Raw genomic sequence first — 19,396 nt, 5'->3', positions numbered from 1 at the left:
TCTGTCTGTCAGAGAAAGCAGGATCTCCCAGTGGCCACACATTTTAATTCCACATCCCATTCCCATTTTGATATGTCTATCCATGGCGTCCTCTACTGTCAAGATGAAGCCACACTCAGGTTGGAGGAACAACACCTTATATTCTGTCTGGGTAGCCTCCAACCTGATGGCATTAACATTGATTTCTCTAACTTCCGTTAATGCCCCTCCTCCACTTCTTACCCCATCCCTATTTATTTATTATATACATATTTTTTCTTCTTCCTTTCTTTCTCTCTCTTTTCCTCTCACAATAACTCCTTGCCAGTTCTCCATCTTCCTCTGGTGCTCCCCTCCCCCTTTCTTTCTACCAAGGCCTTCTGTCCTATGATACTCCCCCTTCTCCAGCCTTGTATCCCTTTTGCCAATCACCTTTCCAGCTTAGCTTCATCCCTCCCCTCCCCCTCCCACTTTCAAATCTCTTACTATCTTTCCTTTCAGTTAGTTCTGACGAAGGGTCTCGGCCCGAAACGTCGACAGTGCTTCTCCCTGTAGATGCTGCCTGGCCTGCTGTGTTCCACCAGCATTCAGTGTGTGTTGTTTGAATTTCCAGCAACTGCAAATCTGCTTGGGTTTGCGTAAACAGAAACATCACGTTTACACTCATCATAACGACACACAGGCCATCTATCGCTCTCGCTGCCCTTTTACGTTTATTATAGAAAATGTTCATTCAGCCCATCACATGTTACCCCACGACCCACCGGACCCGGAGAGCCGCTGCGCCACTCTCTCCCAGCTGGTGTCCCCGACTCCTGGTTCCGGTTGACTCCGCATCCCCGGTTCCGGGTTCCGGTGGCCAGTTTGGCGCATGCGTATGGGCTGGCGCGGAGGGAAGATGGCGCTGAGCAAAACGTTCGGGCAGAAGCCTGTGAAGTTCCAGCTGGAGGAGGCGGGCGAGTGGTACATGATCGGTTCTGAGGTGAGTCCGGCAGTTTAATGATCGGCTCTGAGGTGGCTTGGGGCAGGGCCGACACTCATACCCCTCCCTGCACCACACCGTCCTCACTTCTCCCTCCATCACCCCCTCCTCTCACCTCAGTCTGCACCTACCTCCCTCCATCCTTTCCTCTACCATCTCTTCTGACCCTCCCTACCTATCTCCACCACCCCTTCCCTCCACCATTACCTCCCCTTCCCTTCGCCCCCCACTCCCTCCGCTATCCCCTTTGTTCCCCCCACCCCTCTCCCTTCTGCATTCACCTTCTGCTGGGTCATCTCCACCTTTCACCCTTCAATCTCTCCGTACATTCCTCTGCACAACTCCTATCTCCCACCAGTTCCCCTCACGTTCTTCTTAAATCATTTATGTAGATTGAAGCCATTTCCTTGTGGTATTGCTTATAATAATAGGTAGTAACATTCAGATACAAAAACCATATGAATTGTTTCATTTGATGCAGTGGGTCTGAAAACTTTTCCCATGAGACCAGGTTTTGGGACTTTGGCTCCTCACTTTGCCGCTTCCCTCCCTCCACTGTGGGCCACCTCTTATAATTCCCATGTCTTTGTGGTTGAAGCGGATGATCAGAAATGAGCTGCAGATCAGCTCTGATCAAAATGAGATACAAAACAAGTTTGAGGCGCTAAATTAGGGCTGCCTCAGGACAACAATCATTTACAATTGATGTAGTTTTCTTTTTGGATGCCTTTAATGTAATTATGTGAGTACTGGCAGAGTGGATTAAGGCACAATTTCTGGCTGGAGTGGAACACCATAAGTGTGAGAAGTACTGTGCTGCAGAATTTGTGCTGTAACTGCCCGCACTGAGTTTTATTAAAAGATCACATTCTGTACTGCACTGGGTATTGCCGGGCGGGGGGGGGGGGGGTGGTGGGGGGTGGTCCTAATTTACCACTGGGAAAAGATGATGATTACATCACATCTCATTTATTGTATGTTTTCCTGTCAAAGTAGATTGTTCCTTAACAGCCTGGTAATGTACAGGCAAACCACCGAAAGGAAATATTCAGGGTAAATGAGCTAGGGACACATTGCACCTTTTACAAGGATGTCAGATGTGACGTGATAGGTTGCAAAGAATCCTGCTCCGGAGGTGTGTTTGATTGTTTACACTAACAGAGTGGTGCAACAGGGAGTGCTGTCTTAGCAGTGGTAAAGCAAGGGCCAATGTGTCCTTTCAAATGGACTTAACTGTGCCAGTAATTATATTAGAAGGACCAGGAAGGTTGCCCTCATTGTTCTGGGGAGGTTTACCTGTCTGTGACTGGCACTTGGTGATTTATCACTGTGCTGGCTGTTGAATGTTGGTGCCTGCAGATTTATTGCCAAATATTCCTCCTCATGAAACTAAATTAATTTTAGGGGTTCACTGGGGCATCCTGTGCTCCAGGAGAATCTGTACAAATGAAAGCGTTTCAAAGGTACATTCAATGTCAGAGAAATGTACACAATATACATCCTGAAATGATTTTTCTTTCCAACCACCCACGAAAACACAGCATCTTCTTCTCTTTTCACACCCGTCTTTTTCTCCTCCCCCGTGAAACGATGACAGCAGTTGTGAAATCACACGGCACAGAAACAAGGTGATTGGCCCAAGTGATCTGGACCAACCAAGTACCATCTGAGTTAGTCCCATTTGCTAGCATCTGTCCCATATCCCGCTAAAGCTTTGCTAATATACCTGTCCAAGTGCCTTCTGAATGGTGTTTATGTACATACTCCCTTTGCTCGCTCATTCCATAAAGAACACCGGACGTAAAAGTAGCCTCTGAGCTTATTATTGAATCTCTCCTGTCTCACTTTAAAACTGTGACCACCTTTTTGATGGGCTGTCTTTGTTTTAGGTTGGTAACTACTTGCGTATGTTTAGGGGCTCCTTGTATAAGCGGTATCCATCTCTTTGTCGGCGACTGGCCACTGTTGAAGAAAGGAAGAAAATTGTAGCATCGTCGCATGGTAGGTCTGACATATTTCCACAGACAGCAGTGGCTGTGTTGAAATGCTGACTTTTACAGTAAATGTCCCTGGTTCGGACAGCTTTGAATTTGTTACACTGTTTGTATTTATTCTGTCCGTTCAACCTACACTCCTCACTCCTGTTCATGTGAAGTGCCAAAGATTTTCAGATGGCACTTGGAATGCAGCCTAGCCTGCTGGTTCTTTGTGAATGTAGTGGGGTGTTGTTTAGTCATGACGGAGTTCATGGAAAGATCCTAAGTTAGCTCTCAATGTCGCCGTGAATCAACATTCTCAGACAGGCATCAATGGAAAAAGACTGCCTGAAAGCATTAAGCTGTCTGAATGAAAATGAGGTCAGTGGGAATCAAGGGAAAAATTTACTGCTTGGTGTTAATGGAGATCAGATATCTTGCCAAAAGTACACTGTTGTCCACTGGGCAATGTTTCTGGCTAAGTCACTTACATCATAACATTCATTCCCTAAGGCAGTACCATCATTCAATTCGATTGTGGCTAATCTGATACTCCTGAAGTCCATGTTCGTGCCCTTGTAACCCTTGATTTCTATTAACTAGAAATTCATCAGATTGTCAGAACTCATGAATTCTGCTCCCTGTGACAAGGAATCTGAAAGTTACTCATCTCTGTCTTAATTGTGTGTCTCCTGATTTTGACCCATGATCTCTGGTTAACCTCAGTCCTGGATATAGAGTCGTACATCACAGTAACAGCCCCTTGGACCCATTATTTTTATTCTGCCTGGTTCCATCGGCCTGCACCCAGACCATAGCCTTCCATACTAATATAACTATCAAATTTCTCTTAAGTGTTTAAATTGAACCCACATCCACCACTACCTCTGGCAACCGGTCTGTACATTATCCCTGAGGACTGACATGGTCAGTTTGTCAGAAACTTCAAAGCAGGTGATCATGGTAGAATGACAGTTTTTGGGAAGGCCAGTTTGAGCATAAGAAAGCCAAATACCAGATGCGAGTAGGCTGTGGAGTTGTGCTGGCTGCCCACTGGGCAGAACTTAATCTCTCCTCGGCATTATGGGGGCTGCAGGGAAAAGAGGGAACAGGACAGATGTGGAGGCTGCTGAGTGAGCCTCCTGATGGCTGTGCATCAAGAGGTGTAGCCAGTGGACCAATGCTGTTGGGGCACAAGCCTGACCAACTCTGGCTGGATAGCCTGGGTGAAAGTGTCTGACGTTGAAAGACCTGAAACACCAAGTGACCTCAGGTTACATCACTGATGATGTGACCCAGCACATCCCAGGGTGTATTTCAGCATCACACTCTCACAGCCCTCATATTCCCCCTAAACATTTCACCTTTCACCCTTAAACTATGACCTCAGTAGAAAAAGCCTGCTGGCATTAATCATATCTGTACCCTTCATAATTCTGTGTACCACTATCAAATTCTCCTGCGCTCCAGGTGCTCAGATTCTGGCATTGTCTTTGTGACTTTTATCTGCACCCTTTCAATCATGTTAATATCTGTCCTTTAAGTAGATGACCAGAACTGCATACGATACTGCAAATGAGGCATCACCAACATCTCATTTGCTGGATCAGAGGGTCTGCTTCCATATTGTATGAGTCCATGAATATTACAATCAATACTTCTATTATCTTGGTAACTAGTTCGAGCCATACGGCAAAGAAACGTGCCCTTTGCCATGCCATGTCCATGCTGACCATCAATCGTACGCTAAAACACTACCCATGTTTTCTATATCTTAGTGATTTTAGTGCTCCTCCAGGTACATTGTAAAACTACTTATCTCCATCAGCCCCTCAGGCAGTGTGTTCCAGATTCCATCTACCCTCTGGGTGGAAAATGTTCTTCCTCAGGTTCCCTGTATTCCTTGCTCTAAACTCAGATATCGGGGGAGGCTTTCTCCCAACCACCATATCTCAGTGTTCGTAACTTCATACAGCAGTTACCTTGTCCTCAATTTGCACCAGCCTCAAGAGTGTCTGCTCATCCCGATGAATCTCTGCACACTCTCCCTGCACTCATGTTCCTCCTGCGCCCTCACTCAGTGGCAAAACCTGTGTCTGAAGTTACTCCAAGATTTTCCTACTCTGGTATTCCATATCCCAGCTCATGAAGGACAGTATCTCCTTATGTACCCGTGCAGCCATTGTCAGGGATCCTTGGATGTTCCTCGATGCTCCCCAGGGTCCTCCCATTCAAAATGTATGCTCCATCTACAACTACATCACCTCATACTTCTTAATTTGCGTCTACCGTTGTTATGCCCATCCTTTCAACTGATCAGTATTACGTTGGAGCCTATAATCAGCTTCTTCGCAGTTAGGAATGCTATTGATTTATATAGCACCTGAAAAAGTGCAAATTGTTCACCTCCAAATCTTAATGTATGTTACAAACAGTAAGGGCCCCAACACAGACTGATTCCTGTGAGATGTTACTGGTCACGTACTTCCATTTACAAAAAGTATCCTTCAACCATCACCCTCCTATTATTAAGTCAGTTTTGGATCCAATTTGCCAAGTGTCTTGTATCTCAGGGATCTTTTGATCCTCATTGAAGTCTATCCTGCCTTTCCAAGTATAGATCGTTTCCAACCTTACCACGTACATGAGAACTGTAAGCCTGCAATTATATGGTGCCCTGCTAGCCTTTTTGATTAAAAGCTTTCCCTTGAGGATCTCATGCTGTCAGCTATTGAGGCTATAGGGGAATTATCGGCCTTCATCCTTTCTACTGGTGTGGCCACTGGTTTGCTGCTCTCATGAGTAATTCATCTCTAGACTTATATTCTTTGTATCTTTTACCATACTTGGTTAAGAAAAGGAACTGAGGGTTTGATCACGAGAAGGAAGGAAGCAGTGGGACATGGCTATTAAGCAAGTCCTGTAAGATTTGTAGAGTCTGTTGGAGAAAATACTTTGGAGAGTAAATAGCAGATTTGAAATGGCACTGGACATCAGAATTCAAGTTTTAAATAATGAAATATAATATTTTCATTAGAATTACTTTTCCTATTACTGTGGCCAGGATGGCAGTTGAGACAGTGGCATGGTCCTGCTATAGGATATGGGAGATCAGGTACACGGCCAGTTTCCCTAGTAACTTCACCTGTTGTAAGCGTGTTGGCTGCAGTTCCTGACTGATTGCATTAAGGAGCTGGAGTTGGATGTATTTCGGATCATCCGAGATGTTGAGAGCATGATAGACAGGTGTTCTGGTGAGGTGGTCGTATCTGAGGTGCAAGCTTCATATGCAGTAGTTGGGTGACGACCAGGAAAGGAGATGGTGCAGGGCTTCCTTGTGACCACTCCCCTCAGCAGCAAGTATACCGCTGGGGAAGATGCTATTCGGGCACAACAGCAGCAGTTAAGTCAGTGACACGGTGGATGACTCGAAAGGCTGATTTATACTTCTGCGTCAAATGAACGCCGTAGGTACGGCGTGGCCGCATAACCTACGCTGTACCCTACGCCGTACACTACACCGTAGTCTGACGTGCACCTCTCCAAAAATGTAACTGCACATTGCAGCGACGCAGACCACAGCAACTGTGATTGGTCCGCCCGGTAGCATCGCATTTCCTCCTGTCTATAGGCATACTGTGTGTGCACTGATGCAAAGTAAATGGTTGGAGACGATGAACCAAATCGTCAAATCTGCCTGCCGACATCCGAAAATATTTGAAATGCGTTTCCTCGTCCGTGTCCCTCAGTGGCCGGACAAACACAGAAAATTCACCCTCCTGCCTCAATCTGTTCAATGGTCGTACACACCATCTCCTCCGACGTCTTCTCTCCTTTCTGCTTTGCAGTAATTTCAATAAAAGAAACCCTTGTTCAACATTTATTAGCTCCAACTCCAACATGATGCGCTCAGTCGCCATTAGAAACCCCACCGCCAACCAGCGTTTTGGCGGTGAATTGCAGAGTGACACAGACACACCAACACACAGGAATGAATCCTCACAATGGCACAGGCCGCTTACGAAGGCTGCGGCATAGGCTGCTACGCCGAAGCATAAATCAGCCTTTAGGCTCAGCGAGGCAGGATGGTCAGGCAGAGCAATAGTCAGACCATAAGACACAGGAGCAGTACTAGGCCATTCAGCCCATCGAGTCTGTTCTGACATTCCATCATGACTGGTCCCGGATCCCACGCAACCCCATACATCTGCTTTCTCGCCATATCCTTTGATGCCCTGACCAATCAGGAAACTAACAACTTCTGCCTTAAGTATACCCATGGACTTGGCCTTCACCCCACTCTGTGGCAAGGCTATTCTCTGGTTGAAATAAAAAACCTCCTTACCTCTGTTCTAAAAGGTCGCCCCTCAATTTTGAGGCTGTACACTCTAATTCTAGATACCCCACCACAGGAAACATCCTCTCCACATCCACCTTATCTAGTCCTTTCAACATTTGCTGCCAAATGCTCCCTATATGTTAACCTCTTCATTCCCAGAATCGTCCTCATGAACTCCCTCTGGACTCTCTCCAATGACAACACATCCTTTCTGTGATATGGGCCCAAAACTGTTGACAATACTCCAAGTGCTGCCTGACTAGTGTCTTATAAAGGCTCAGCATTATCTCCTTGCTTTTATATTCTGTTTCCTTGAAATAAATGCCAACATTGCGTTTGCCTTCTTTACCACAGACTCAACCTGTAAATTAACCTTCTGGGAGTCTTGTCTGAGGGTTCCTAAGTTCCACTGTACCTCTGATAATCATAAAACAATCACAGCACGGAAACAGGCCATCTCGGCCCTTCTAGTCAGTGCTGAACGCTTTTACTCTCACCTAGTCCCACTGGCCCATATAACCATATCACAATTACAGCATGGAAACAGGCCATCTCGGCCCTTCTAGTCCGTGCTGAACGCTTACTCTCACCTAGTCCCGCTGGCCCATATAACCATATCATAATTACAGCACGGGAACAGGCCATCTCGGCCCTTCTAGTCCGTGCAGAACGCTTACTCTCACCTAGTCCCATTGGCCTGCACTCAGCCCATAACCCTCCATTCCTTTCCTGTCCATATACCTATCCAATTTTACTTTAAATGACAATACCGAACCTGCCTCTACCACTTCTACTGGAAGCTCGTTCCACACAGCTACCACTCTCTGAGTAAAGTTCCCCCTCGTGTTACCCTTAAACTTTTGCCCCCTAACTCTTAACCCATGTCCTCTTGTTTGAATCTCCCCTACTCTCAATGGAAAAAGCCTATCCACGTCAACTCTGTCTATCCCCCTCATAATTTTTAATACCTCTATCAAGTCCCCCCTGAACCTTCTACGTTCCAAAGAATAAAGACTTAACTTATTCAATCTTTCTCTGTAACTGGGTGCTGAAACCCAGGTAGCATTCTAGTAAATCTCCTCTGTACTCTTTCTATTTTGTTGACATCTTTCCTATAATTCGGTGACCAGAACTGTACGCAATACTCCAAATTCGGCCTCACCAATGCCTTGTACAATTTCAATATTACATCCCAACTCCGAAACCCAATGCTCTGATTTATAAAGGCCAGCATACCAAAACCTTTCTTCACCACCCTATCCACATGAGATCCCACCTTCAGGGAACTATGCACCATTATTCCGAGATCACTCTGTTCTACTGCATTCCTCAGTGCCCTATCTGATATCTATCCAGGACTTTGAATATCCAACAGGTTTCAATTGTTTACTCCCCCTTTGAACATTGGCTGCTTTACGATCTTTTTTGTGGGCGTGGTGTGTTTATTTTCCCTTCCCATTGGGTGTTCAATTGTCTTTTTTTATATATGGGTTTTGTTTGAACCTTCTCCCCATTTAGTTAATAGTCCGCACTATTGTTCCTTTTACCAAAATGCATTATCATACATTTCCCAACACTGTTTTCCATCTGCTATTTTCCCCATTCTTCCAATCTGTCCAAGTCCTGCTGCAAACACTGCTTCCTCAGCACTGCCTACCCTTCCACCTATCTTTGTATCATCCACAAACCTAGCCACAAATCCATCAATTCCATCATTCAAATCACTGTCAAACAATATAAAAAGTAGCAGTCCCAATTATGACCCTCGAGGAACATCTCAAGTCACTACAGATTCACCACTCCCTGGCTAAAGAAGTTCCTCCTCATCTCCATTCTAAAAGAATGCCCCTCTATTCCGAGGCCGGGTCCTCTGGTCTTAGGCTTCCCCGTCATGGGAAACATTTTCTCCACATCCATTCCGTCGAGACCTTTCAACATTTGGCAGGTTTCAGTTACATCACCTCTCATTCTTCTGAATTCCAGTGAGCAGAGGCCCAGAAACATCAAATGCCCCACAAATGACAGGCCTTTCAATCCGGAATCATTTTCCTGAAACTTCTTTGAACCCACTCCAATCTCAGTACATCCTTTCTAAGATAAGGGGACCAAAACTGATCTCAATACTCCGAGTGAGGCCTCACCAATGCTTTTCAAATCTCAGCATTACATACTAACTTTTATAAGACCACAAAACATAGGAGCAGAATTAAACCATTCGGCCCATTAAGTCTGCTCTGCCATTTCATCATGGCTGATCCAATCTTCCTCTCATCCCCAATCTGCCTTCTCTCTATATCCCTTCATACCCTGACCAATCAAGAATCTGTCAACCTCTGTCTTAAATATGCACACAGTCTTGGCCTCCACGGCTGCCTGTGGCATTGAATTCTGCAGATGCACCGATGTCTGGCTAAAGAAATTCCTCCTCATCTCCGTTCCTCAAAGATGCACCTCTATTTTGAAGCTGTGTCCTCTGGCCCAAACCTGCTCACAATTTCCCAAGTGACGCCTCGCCAATGCTTTATAAAGTCACAATGTTACATTCTTGTTTTTCTATTCCAGTCCCCTCAAAGTGAGTGCTAACATCACATTTGCCTTCCTCACCACTGTCTCAACCTGCAAAATTAAACATTAGGGAATCCTGAATGAGGCTGCCAAGTCCTTTTTCACCTCAGATTTTTGAATTTTCTCTCCATTTAGAAAACAGTTTTATTTCTTCTATCAAAGGACACAACGATACATTTCCCGACACTGTGTTCCATCTGTCATTTTGTTGCCCATTCTCCTAATCTGTCAATATCGTTCTGTAGCTTCTCTGCTTCCTCAAAAGACTCGCCCCTCTACCTATCTTTGTATCATATGCAAACGTGGCCACAAAGCTATCCATTCCATTATTCAAATAATTATAATGTAAAAAGAAGTGGCCCCAGCACAGACCCCTGTGGAACACCAGTAGTCACTGGCAACCAACCAGAAAAGGCTCTCTTTATTCTTACGATTTGCCTTCTGCTAATCAGGTAATCCTTTATCCATGCTGGTATCTTTCCTGTAATACCATGAGCTCTTAACTTCTTGAGCAGCCTCATGTGTGACACCTTGTCAAAGGCCTTCTGAAAATCCAAGTACACAACATCCACCCATTCTCCTTTGTCAACCCTGCTTGTTGTTTCTTCAAAGAATTCCAACAAATTTGTCAGGCTTGATTTTCCCTTAAGAAAAGCATGCTGATTACAGCCTGTTTTATCATGTGACTCCAAGTACCTCAAAACTATATCCTTAACAATCTTCTCCAGTATCCTCCAAACCACTGAGGTCAGGCTAACTGGCCTATAATTTCATTTCTTCTGCCTCTCCCCTTCTTGGAGAGTGGAGTGACATTTGCAATTTTCCATTCCTCTGGAACCATGCCAGCATCAATTGATTCTTGAAAGATCATTACTAATGCCTCTAAAAGCTCCTTAGCTGCCTCCTTAGAACCCTGGGGTGTAGACCATCAGTTTTCCAAGAACCTTCTCCCTGGTAATGGCAACTTCACACACTTCTGCCCCTTGATACTCTCAAATTTCTGGCATACTATAGCATATTCCACAGTGAAGATGTGCAAACTACTTAATGTTCGTCTGCAATTTCCTTGTCCACCATTTCGACCTCTCTGATATCATTTTCCAGAGCCTTCCAAATTGCTCCCAGAAATTCCAGCCATTGCTGGTCTGCCATCATTCCTTTCCAAATGTTTTTTTTTTCCAATCAGATTTGGCTAGCCCCTCTCTCATGCCTGTGTCATTACTCCACTATAATACTGATTCGTCTGAGTTTAGCTTCTCCTCAAATTTCAGGATGAATTCTGTCATATTATGATCTTTTACCTTAAGGTAAAAGGGTTCTTTTACCTTAAGCACTCTAATTGAAGTTCATTGCACAACACCCAATCCAGAATAGCTGATCCCTCAGTTGGCTCAAACACGAGCTGCTCTAAAAAGCCAACTTGTAGGTGTTCTAGAAAATCCCCCTCTCGGGATCCAGCACCAACCTGATTTCCAAAACTATCTGCATATAGAAATTTCCCATGATTATCATAAAATTGCCCTTTTGGCATGCATTTTCTACCTCCTGTTGTAATTTGTAGACCACATCTTTACTCCATAACTTCCATCAGTGTCATTTTACCCTTGCAGTTCCTTAGCTCTACCCACAACGATTTAATATCTTCCAACTCTATGTCACCTCTTTCTAGTGATTTGATTTCAGTTTTTACCAACAGAGCAATGCTACCCCATTCTGTCTCCCTGCCTGTCCTTTCACTGTGTATCGTGGGATGATAAGCTCAAAGCTATAATCTTCTTTCAGGCATGGTTCAGTGACACCCACAACATCATACATGCCAATCTGTAACTGCTACACTTTATTTGCCTTATCCCATAAACTCTGTACACTCAAATATAACCCCTTCAGTCTTGTGTTCACCCTTTTCGATGTTGTCTGCTTTTTACGTTACAACTCATATAGTTGACGGGAATCTTTATCATCAGCCTTTCCTTGCTAGCAGTCTCATTACATACTGCCTGTTTGTGAACCAACTACCTCATCTTCAGCACTATCACTCCTGTTCCTTCTTTCCTACTTTAAACTTTCCCAAACAGCTGCAGCAAACCTGCCTGCAAGGATATTGCTCCCCTTTGGTTCAGGTATGACCCGTCCATTTTGTACAGGTCATCCCTTCCCCATCAGCACTCCTAGTGATCCATAAATCCGATCCCCTGTTCCATGCACAAGTTCCTCAGTACACATTCATCTGCCAAATCATCCTATTCTTACCCTCTCTGGTGCATGGCACGGGCAGCAGTCCAGACATTACTACCCTGGAGATCCTGTTTTTCAGCTTTCTACCTCACACCCTAAAATCTCTCTTGCAGCCGACGTCATTGGTAGAATATGCACCAAGACTTCGACCTGCTCACTTCCCCCTTTAGAATGCTGTAGACCCGATCCGAGACGTCTCTGTCTACTTGATGTTGAGTGATAGGTTGTGGTTCCTGCATCGATCTACATGCAGATTCGTTATTGTGTGTGGTAGCACTATCACAGTTATGTCGTCTGCAGATCAGATGACTGAGTTTGTAGCATGAGCGGGCACACAGTCGTAGGGGAAGAGAGAGTAGAGAAGTGGGCTCAGTACACACCCCTACGGGGCACCGGTGTTGGGGGAGGGGTGGTCGATGTGCACTTGCCGAGTTTCATTGCCTGGGTATGACTGGTGTGGAAGTCCAAAACCCAATTACAGGCCGATGTAGTGAGAGCAGGTCTGTGGAGCTTGACAGTCAGCTGGTGTGGTGTTAAAAGGCCAAGTCGTCATCAGTGGAAAAACATCCTGATGTAAGTGTCTTTGTGCTCCGGGTACTCGGAAGGGTTTGAGCTAATTTGTCAAAGGGGTAGGATCCAGAGCACCCGGTCAAAAGGTAGAAGGGCTCAGAGAAGGGGAGAGGTCATGATCAGTAAGTCAACGAGGAAAGATGGGCAAGAGAATGGCAATAGACACGATGGTGCTCTGTAACTCAATGAATCTGATCTTTTATACCAAGCCATATCTGGAGATATTGCTGCAGAGGTTCAAAAGCTCCTGTGTCCAGTGATTGGTATTGAGGAGCCTTCTGAGACAGGGAGGAGTGTTGTTAAGGGGGGTGCATTCAGCTTTTGGCAATGGTGGAGCAGAACATTCAGGAGTAACCCAGAGGTCACAGTTTGAAGTTTATCGGTAGTAATATAGTTGTACAGCACAGAAAGGGGCCCTGCATCCACACATCCAATCTAGATGTTGCCCATCTACAGTAATTCTGTTTACCCACACTGGGATGATATCTTGTGCCTATTTAAGTATCACTGTAAATGCCTCTCACATTTAATAATTTCACTGACTACACTAACTCTTCTGCAGACTGTACCCAGTATAACTGCTCCATCTGTACAACAAACTTAGCCCTCAGATCTAATCCTTAAAATTATGCGCTCCTGATTTTGACCCTCATATGACAGGAAAAAGATTTTGTCAATTTACCCTATCTATAGCTCCTATAATCAACCTCTTTTATTTTAGGAAAAATTAACCCAGCCTATCCAATCTCTTCCCCATATCTAAAGATCTCCAAAGAAAACAGCATCTTTGTGAATCTCCTCTGTACTCTCTCTAGCGCAATGATAATGTTCCTTTAGTTATATGATGACCAGAACCGAAATATATTATTCCAAATGCTAGTGTTCATAAATTTACAAATTAAAGTTCCATTTTCCCCATTCTGTTGCCTTGACCTATGAAGACGTGTGCCCAATCTTGCCTTCACCCTATCAGCCTGTGCTGTTACTTCCAAAGAATCTCAGACTTGTACAGAAGATTTCTCTTTCCATCAACATTTCTTACTGTCCACCTTTTTACTATGTAAATCCTATCCCTATTTGACTTCACAGAATGCATCCCAGACTTGTCAGGGTTAAATTCTGTCTGCTAATGCTCCACCCAACTTTCACTCAGATCAATATCCTGCTGTTCTGTTAGACGACCTTTGTCATTGTCATAACACTGTCAACTTTGTACCATCTCCAGACTCAGGTGGTTGTTGGATTGGCCACAGTTATGGATTCTGACTGAGACTGATGCCTCTGGAAGGGTTTGGAGAAAAGAATGAGAATGTTTTTAAATTGAGACAAGCCAATAATGTAATCTGTCTTGCGAGTTGGATCACTTGAAATTCTTGCAGTGTAGAGCAAGTGAGGCTGACTAGTAATGTGCTCGTATGTGTAAGCTATATTTCTGTTTTTTTGTGACTGTGTGTTTTTCTACCAGTGTAACGATACGTGCTATATGTATTCTGTGTGGCTGTCGGTACTGTGTTTTGCACCTTGGCCCCAGAAAAAGGCTGTTTTGTTTCACTGTATTCATGTGTATGACTGAATGAAATTAAACTTGAACTTAAAGATAAAAGAAAGGATGGGGTCAGATGATGTCACAAGGTCAAGATGGTCACTCATGGTGGGAGTGTGGTTGCAGCTTCTTTTGGGGTAAAAGGTGACAACAAGATTGCAGGTAATTTCTTCACAAACAAGAGAAAATCTGCAGTTGCTGGAAATCCAAGCAACATACACAACAGTTTCACCTCCCAATACAACCGATCGATAGACAATACAATAGCCACTGCTCTACACACCGTCCTTACACATCTGGAGAAGAACGATGCTTATGCGAAAACGCTATTCTTGGACAACAGTTCAGCATTCAACAGCATAGTTCCATCCAGGCTCGACAAGAAGCTCAGAGACCTCGGCCTTGACCATGCCTTGTGCAGCTGGATCCTGGACTTTCTGTCAGATTGTGAGAGTGGGCTCCCTCACCTCCAACCCTCTGACTCTCAATACAGGAGCCCCTCAGGGCTGCCTACTGAGCCCCCTCCTTTACTCTCTGTATACCCATGACTGTGTCACCACCCACAGCTCCAATCTGCTAATTAAATTTGCCGACGACACTACATTGATTGGCCTAATCTCAAACAATAACAAGGTGGCCCACAGGGAAGAAGTCATCTCTCTGACACAGTGGTGTCAAGAGAACAACTTCTCCCTCAATGTCGCAAAAACAAAGCTGGTTGTGGATTACAGGAACGGAGACAGGCTAACCCCCATTGACATCAGTGGATCTGGGGTTGAGAGGGTGAACAGCTTCAAGTTCCTCGGCACCCACATCACTGGGACCTCCTGTGGTCTGTACACACCAGCTGTGTGGAGAAAAAAGCACAACAGTGCTTTTGGTATGGGCCACCAAATCTTAAGAACTTTCTACAGAGGCACAATTGAGAGCATCCTAACTGGCTGCATCACTGCCTGGTATGGGAACTGTACTTCCCTTAATCGCAGGACTCGGCAGAGAGTGGTGTGGACAGCCCAGTGCATCTGTAGATGTGAACTTCCCATGATTCACGACATTTACAAGGACAGATGAGTAAAAAGGGCCAGTAGGATCATTGGGGACCTGAGTCACCCAACCACAATCTATTCCAGCTGCTACCATCTGGGAAACAGTACCACAGCATAAAAGCCAGGACCAACGGGCTCCGGGACAACTTCTTCCACCAGGCCATCAGACTGATGAACTCACACTGATTTCAGTGTATTCTATGTTACACTGACTGTTCTATTTATTATAAGTTATTATAAATTACTATGATTGAACATTGCACATTCAGACAGAGACGTAAGGTAAAGATTTTTACTCCTCATGTATGTGAAGGATGTAAGAAATAAAGTCAATTCAATTCAAAATGCTGGAGGAACTCAGCAGGCCAGGCAACATTTATGGAAAAGAGTACAGTTGATGTTTCAGGCCGAGACCCTTCAGCAGGCTGAAACGTGGACTGTCCTCTTTTCCATAGATGCTGCCAGGCCTGCTGAGTTCCTCCAGCATTTTGTGCGTGCTGCAGGTAATTGCCTGCTACATCCCCAGCTGCCAGGGAGGGTTCAGAGAGATTGGGGGGTTTTGGAGGGGAACATTAAAGAGATTCTCACTGTTGCCCTCTCAGGCCTCAGAGCTGCAAACCCTCTCTATTCTGAGTTGCTGAAGAGAGGCATCTACGATTGAAGCACTAGAATATCATCTTGATATAACTTTCAATTTTAAAAGTTTTGATCAAAAGATAAATTTCAAGTACTTATGTTGTGTTTTTTTTTAATTGATCAGATCATGGTTATACCACTTTAGCTACCAGTGTGACACTTCTGAAGGCTGCAGAAGTTGAAGAAATCCTGGAAGGTAATGATGAAAAGTACAAGGCCATCTCAATCAGCACAGAGCCCCCTTCTTATCTCAGGTACAGTTGCTACTTAACATTGTTGAACCCATCACCATCTCAGGTAGTCTGTATTCTCTGTTCAATCGTAGAATGTACAGCTCAGGAAGAGTCCCTTCAGCCCAGAATGTGCTGAACTAATTAAACTAGTAAACAAATGTCCCAACTAAACTAATCTCTTCTGTCCTAACTAAATCTAATCAAAATATACGTATTCCTCTATTTTCTGCACATTCATGTGCTAATCAAAGGGTTTCTTGAACATCATATTTGCTTTCTCCAACAGTACAGGCAGTACTTTCCGGACAGCCACCACTCTCTGTGTTTTAAAAAGAACTTGCCCCACACTTATCCTTTAAACTTGCCCCCACCCTTCCTCACACCTTACATATGTATCCTCTGGTATTACATACTTAAGCCCTTGGAAAACGATACTGGGTCATCACACACAAAGTGCTGGACGAACTCAGCAGGTCAGGCAGCATCTATGGAAATAAGTAACGGGCTGAAACCCTTCTTCAGGACTGATACTGGTGGTCTATGCCTCTCTTAAACTTCTGTCAGATCTTCTCTCAGCCTCTGCAACTCCAGAGAAAACAGCCCAAGTTTCGCCATCCTCTTCTGCACCCTCTGCAAAGCCCCCACATTCTTCCTGTAATGGGGTGACCAGAATGGAGTGCAATACTCCAGATACAGCCTAACCAGAGTTTCATATAGTTGTAATAGCAACGGAACGAGATAGATCGAGATTGTCACAGCAACCACCTTGCATCCAACTTCAGTAAGATCAGGGAATTGATTGTGTACTTTAAGAAGGAGAAGTTGAGGGAACACACCAGTCCTTGTCGAGGGATCAAAAGTGGAAAGGGTGATCGGTTTCAAGTTCTTGGGTGTTGACATCTTTGAGGATCTATCCTGGGCCCAACATATAGATGCAGTTACAAAGAGGTACAACAGCAGCTATATTACATGAAGAACACCGGGGTACAGGAGCAGAATGAGGCAATTCAGTTCATTGAGTCTGCTCCGCCATTCCATGATGGCTGATCCCAGATCCCACATCTGCCTTCTTGTCGTATCCTTGGTTGCCCTGACCAATCGGGAAATGATCAACATCCGCCTTAAATATACCCCTGGACCTGACCTCCGCTGCAGTCTGTGGCAGAGCGTTCCACAGATTTACCACACTCTGGCAAAAAAAAATTCCTCCTTACCCTCTGTTCTAAAGGGTCACTCCTCAATTTTGAAGCTGTGCCCCATAGTTCTGGATAACCCCGCAATAGGAAACATCCTCTCGCATCCACCCAATCTAGTCCTTTCAACATTCATTAGGTTTCAATGAGGTCCTCCCTCATTCTTCTAAATTCCAGTGAGTACAGGTCCAAAGCTCCCAAACGCTCCTCATATGTTAATCCTTTCATTGCCAGATCATCTTCATGAACCTCCTCTGCACTCTCTCCAATGAGAACACATCCTTTCTGAGATGTGGGGTCCAAAACTGTCGACAATACTTTTAAGTGCGGCCTGACTCAAGTCTTATTATCTCAGCATTATCTCCTTGCTTTTATATTCTATTCCCCTTGAAATAAATGTCTTTACCACAGACTCAACCTGTAAATTAACCTTCTGGGAGGCTTGTACGAGGACTCCTAAGTCCCTCTGCACCTCTAATGTTTGAACCTTCTCCCCATTTAGATAATAGTCTGCACTATTGTTCCTGTTACCAAAATGCATTATCATACATTTCCCAACTCTGTATTCCATCTGCCACTTTTTTGCCCCATTCTTCCAATTTGTCCAAGTCCTGCTGAAACCGCATTGCTTCCTTAGCACTACCTAGCTATCTTATACTTATCTTCATACCGTCCACAAACATAGTTACAAAGCCAGCAATTCCATTATCTAAATCCTTGACCAACAATGTGAAAAGTAGTGGTCCCAATACTGACCTCTGAGGAACACCACTAGTCATCAGCAGAGTCCCCTTTTATTTCCACTGTCAGCCATTCCGCTATCCATGTCAGTATCTTTCCTGTAGAACCACAGGATTTTATCTTCTTAAGCAGCCTTGTATATGGCATCTTATCAAATGTCTTATGAAAATCCAAGTAAATGACGTCCACTGCCTCTCCTTTGTCCACCCTGCTTGTTACTTCCAGGAAGAATCCTAACAGATCTACCAGGCAAGATTTCCCTTTACAGAAACCATGTTAACTTTGACTTATTTTATCAATCGTCTCCAAGTGCCCCGAAACCTCACCCTTAATAATAAACCCCCAACACTTTGCCAACCTGAGGTGAGGCTAACTAGCCTATAATTTTCTTTCTTTTGCCTTCCTCGTTCTTTAAGAATGGAGTGACATTTGCAATCTTCCAGTCCTCCGGGACCATGCCAGAATCAAGTGCTCCTTGAAAGATCATGACCGATGCATCTGTTATCTCTTCAGCAACCTCTCTCAGGACTCTGGGATGTGGTTTGTCAGGTCCAGGTGACTTATCCACCTTAAGATCTTTAAGTTTGTCTGGCCTTTTTTCCTTTGCAATAGCAATGACACTCACGCCTACGCACAGACCTTTGGTACACTACTAGTGTCTTCCACAGTGAAGACTGATTCAAAATCCCCATTAAGTTCATCTGCCATATTTTTGTTCCCCATTACTACCTCACTAGCATAATATTCCAGTGGTCCGATATCAACTCTCACCTCCCTTTTACTCTTTAACTGAAAAAAACTTTTGGTATCCTACTTTATATTATTGGCTAGTCTGATCTCGTGCATCATCTTTAACCTTCTTATAGCTTTTTTAGTTGCTCTTTTGTTGAATTTTAAAAGCTTCTCAACCATCCAACTTCCTACTCACTTTTAGTACCTTATATGCCCTTTCCTTGGCTTTTATGCAGTTCTTAGCTTCCCTTGTCAGCCATGGTTGCTTACCCCTGTCATCTGAGAACTTCTTCCTCTGCGGGACACACCTTTCCCGCACCTTGTGAATTCTTAGCAAAAACTTCAGCCATCTCTGCTCTCATTCCACCCCCCCAGTATCCTCCTCCAATCCACCTGGGCAAGCTCCTCTCTCATGCCTCTGGAATTCCCTTTATTCCATTGTGATACTGCTACGTGCGAGTTATGCTTTCCCCTCTCAAATTGCGTTATGAACTTAATCATATTATGATCACTGCTTCCTAAGGGTTCCTTTACGTTAAGCTCCCTAATAAGATCTAGATTATTATGCAATACCCAATCTAAGATGGCCTTTCCCCAAGCAGGCTAAAGCACAAGCTGCTCTCAAA

At 44.5% G+C, this 19,396-nt stretch overlaps 1 protein-coding gene across 1 annotated transcript in view; it reads left to right on the top strand.

Moving 5' to 3' along the window:
• The first annotated feature begins 815 nt into the window (after nucleotides 1-815).
• Nucleotides 816-19,396, top strand: part of LOC132401279 (SWI/SNF-related matrix-associated actin-dependent regulator of chromatin subfamily B member 1-A) — a 91,420-nt gene continuing 72,839 nt past the window's right edge. Inside the window, exons 1-3 of the mRNA XM_059983345.1 lie at nucleotides 816-961; nucleotides 2,851-2,962; nucleotides 15,996-16,125. Coding sequence (XP_059839328.1) covers nucleotides 851-961; nucleotides 2,851-2,962; nucleotides 15,996-16,125 — 353 coding nt within the window. The 5' untranslated portion in view covers nucleotides 816-850. The remainder of the gene's footprint in view (nucleotides 962-2,850; nucleotides 2,963-15,995; nucleotides 16,126-19,396) is intronic.

Source organism: Hypanus sabinus, chromosome 10 (assembly GCF_030144855.1).
Source record: "Hypanus sabinus isolate sHypSab1 chromosome 10, sHypSab1.hap1, whole genome shotgun sequence".
In the NCBI taxonomy this organism is placed as follows: Eukaryota; Metazoa; Chordata; class Chondrichthyes; order Myliobatiformes; family Dasyatidae; genus Hypanus; species Hypanus sabinus.
This window is presented reverse-complemented; position numbering and strand designations above follow the sequence as displayed.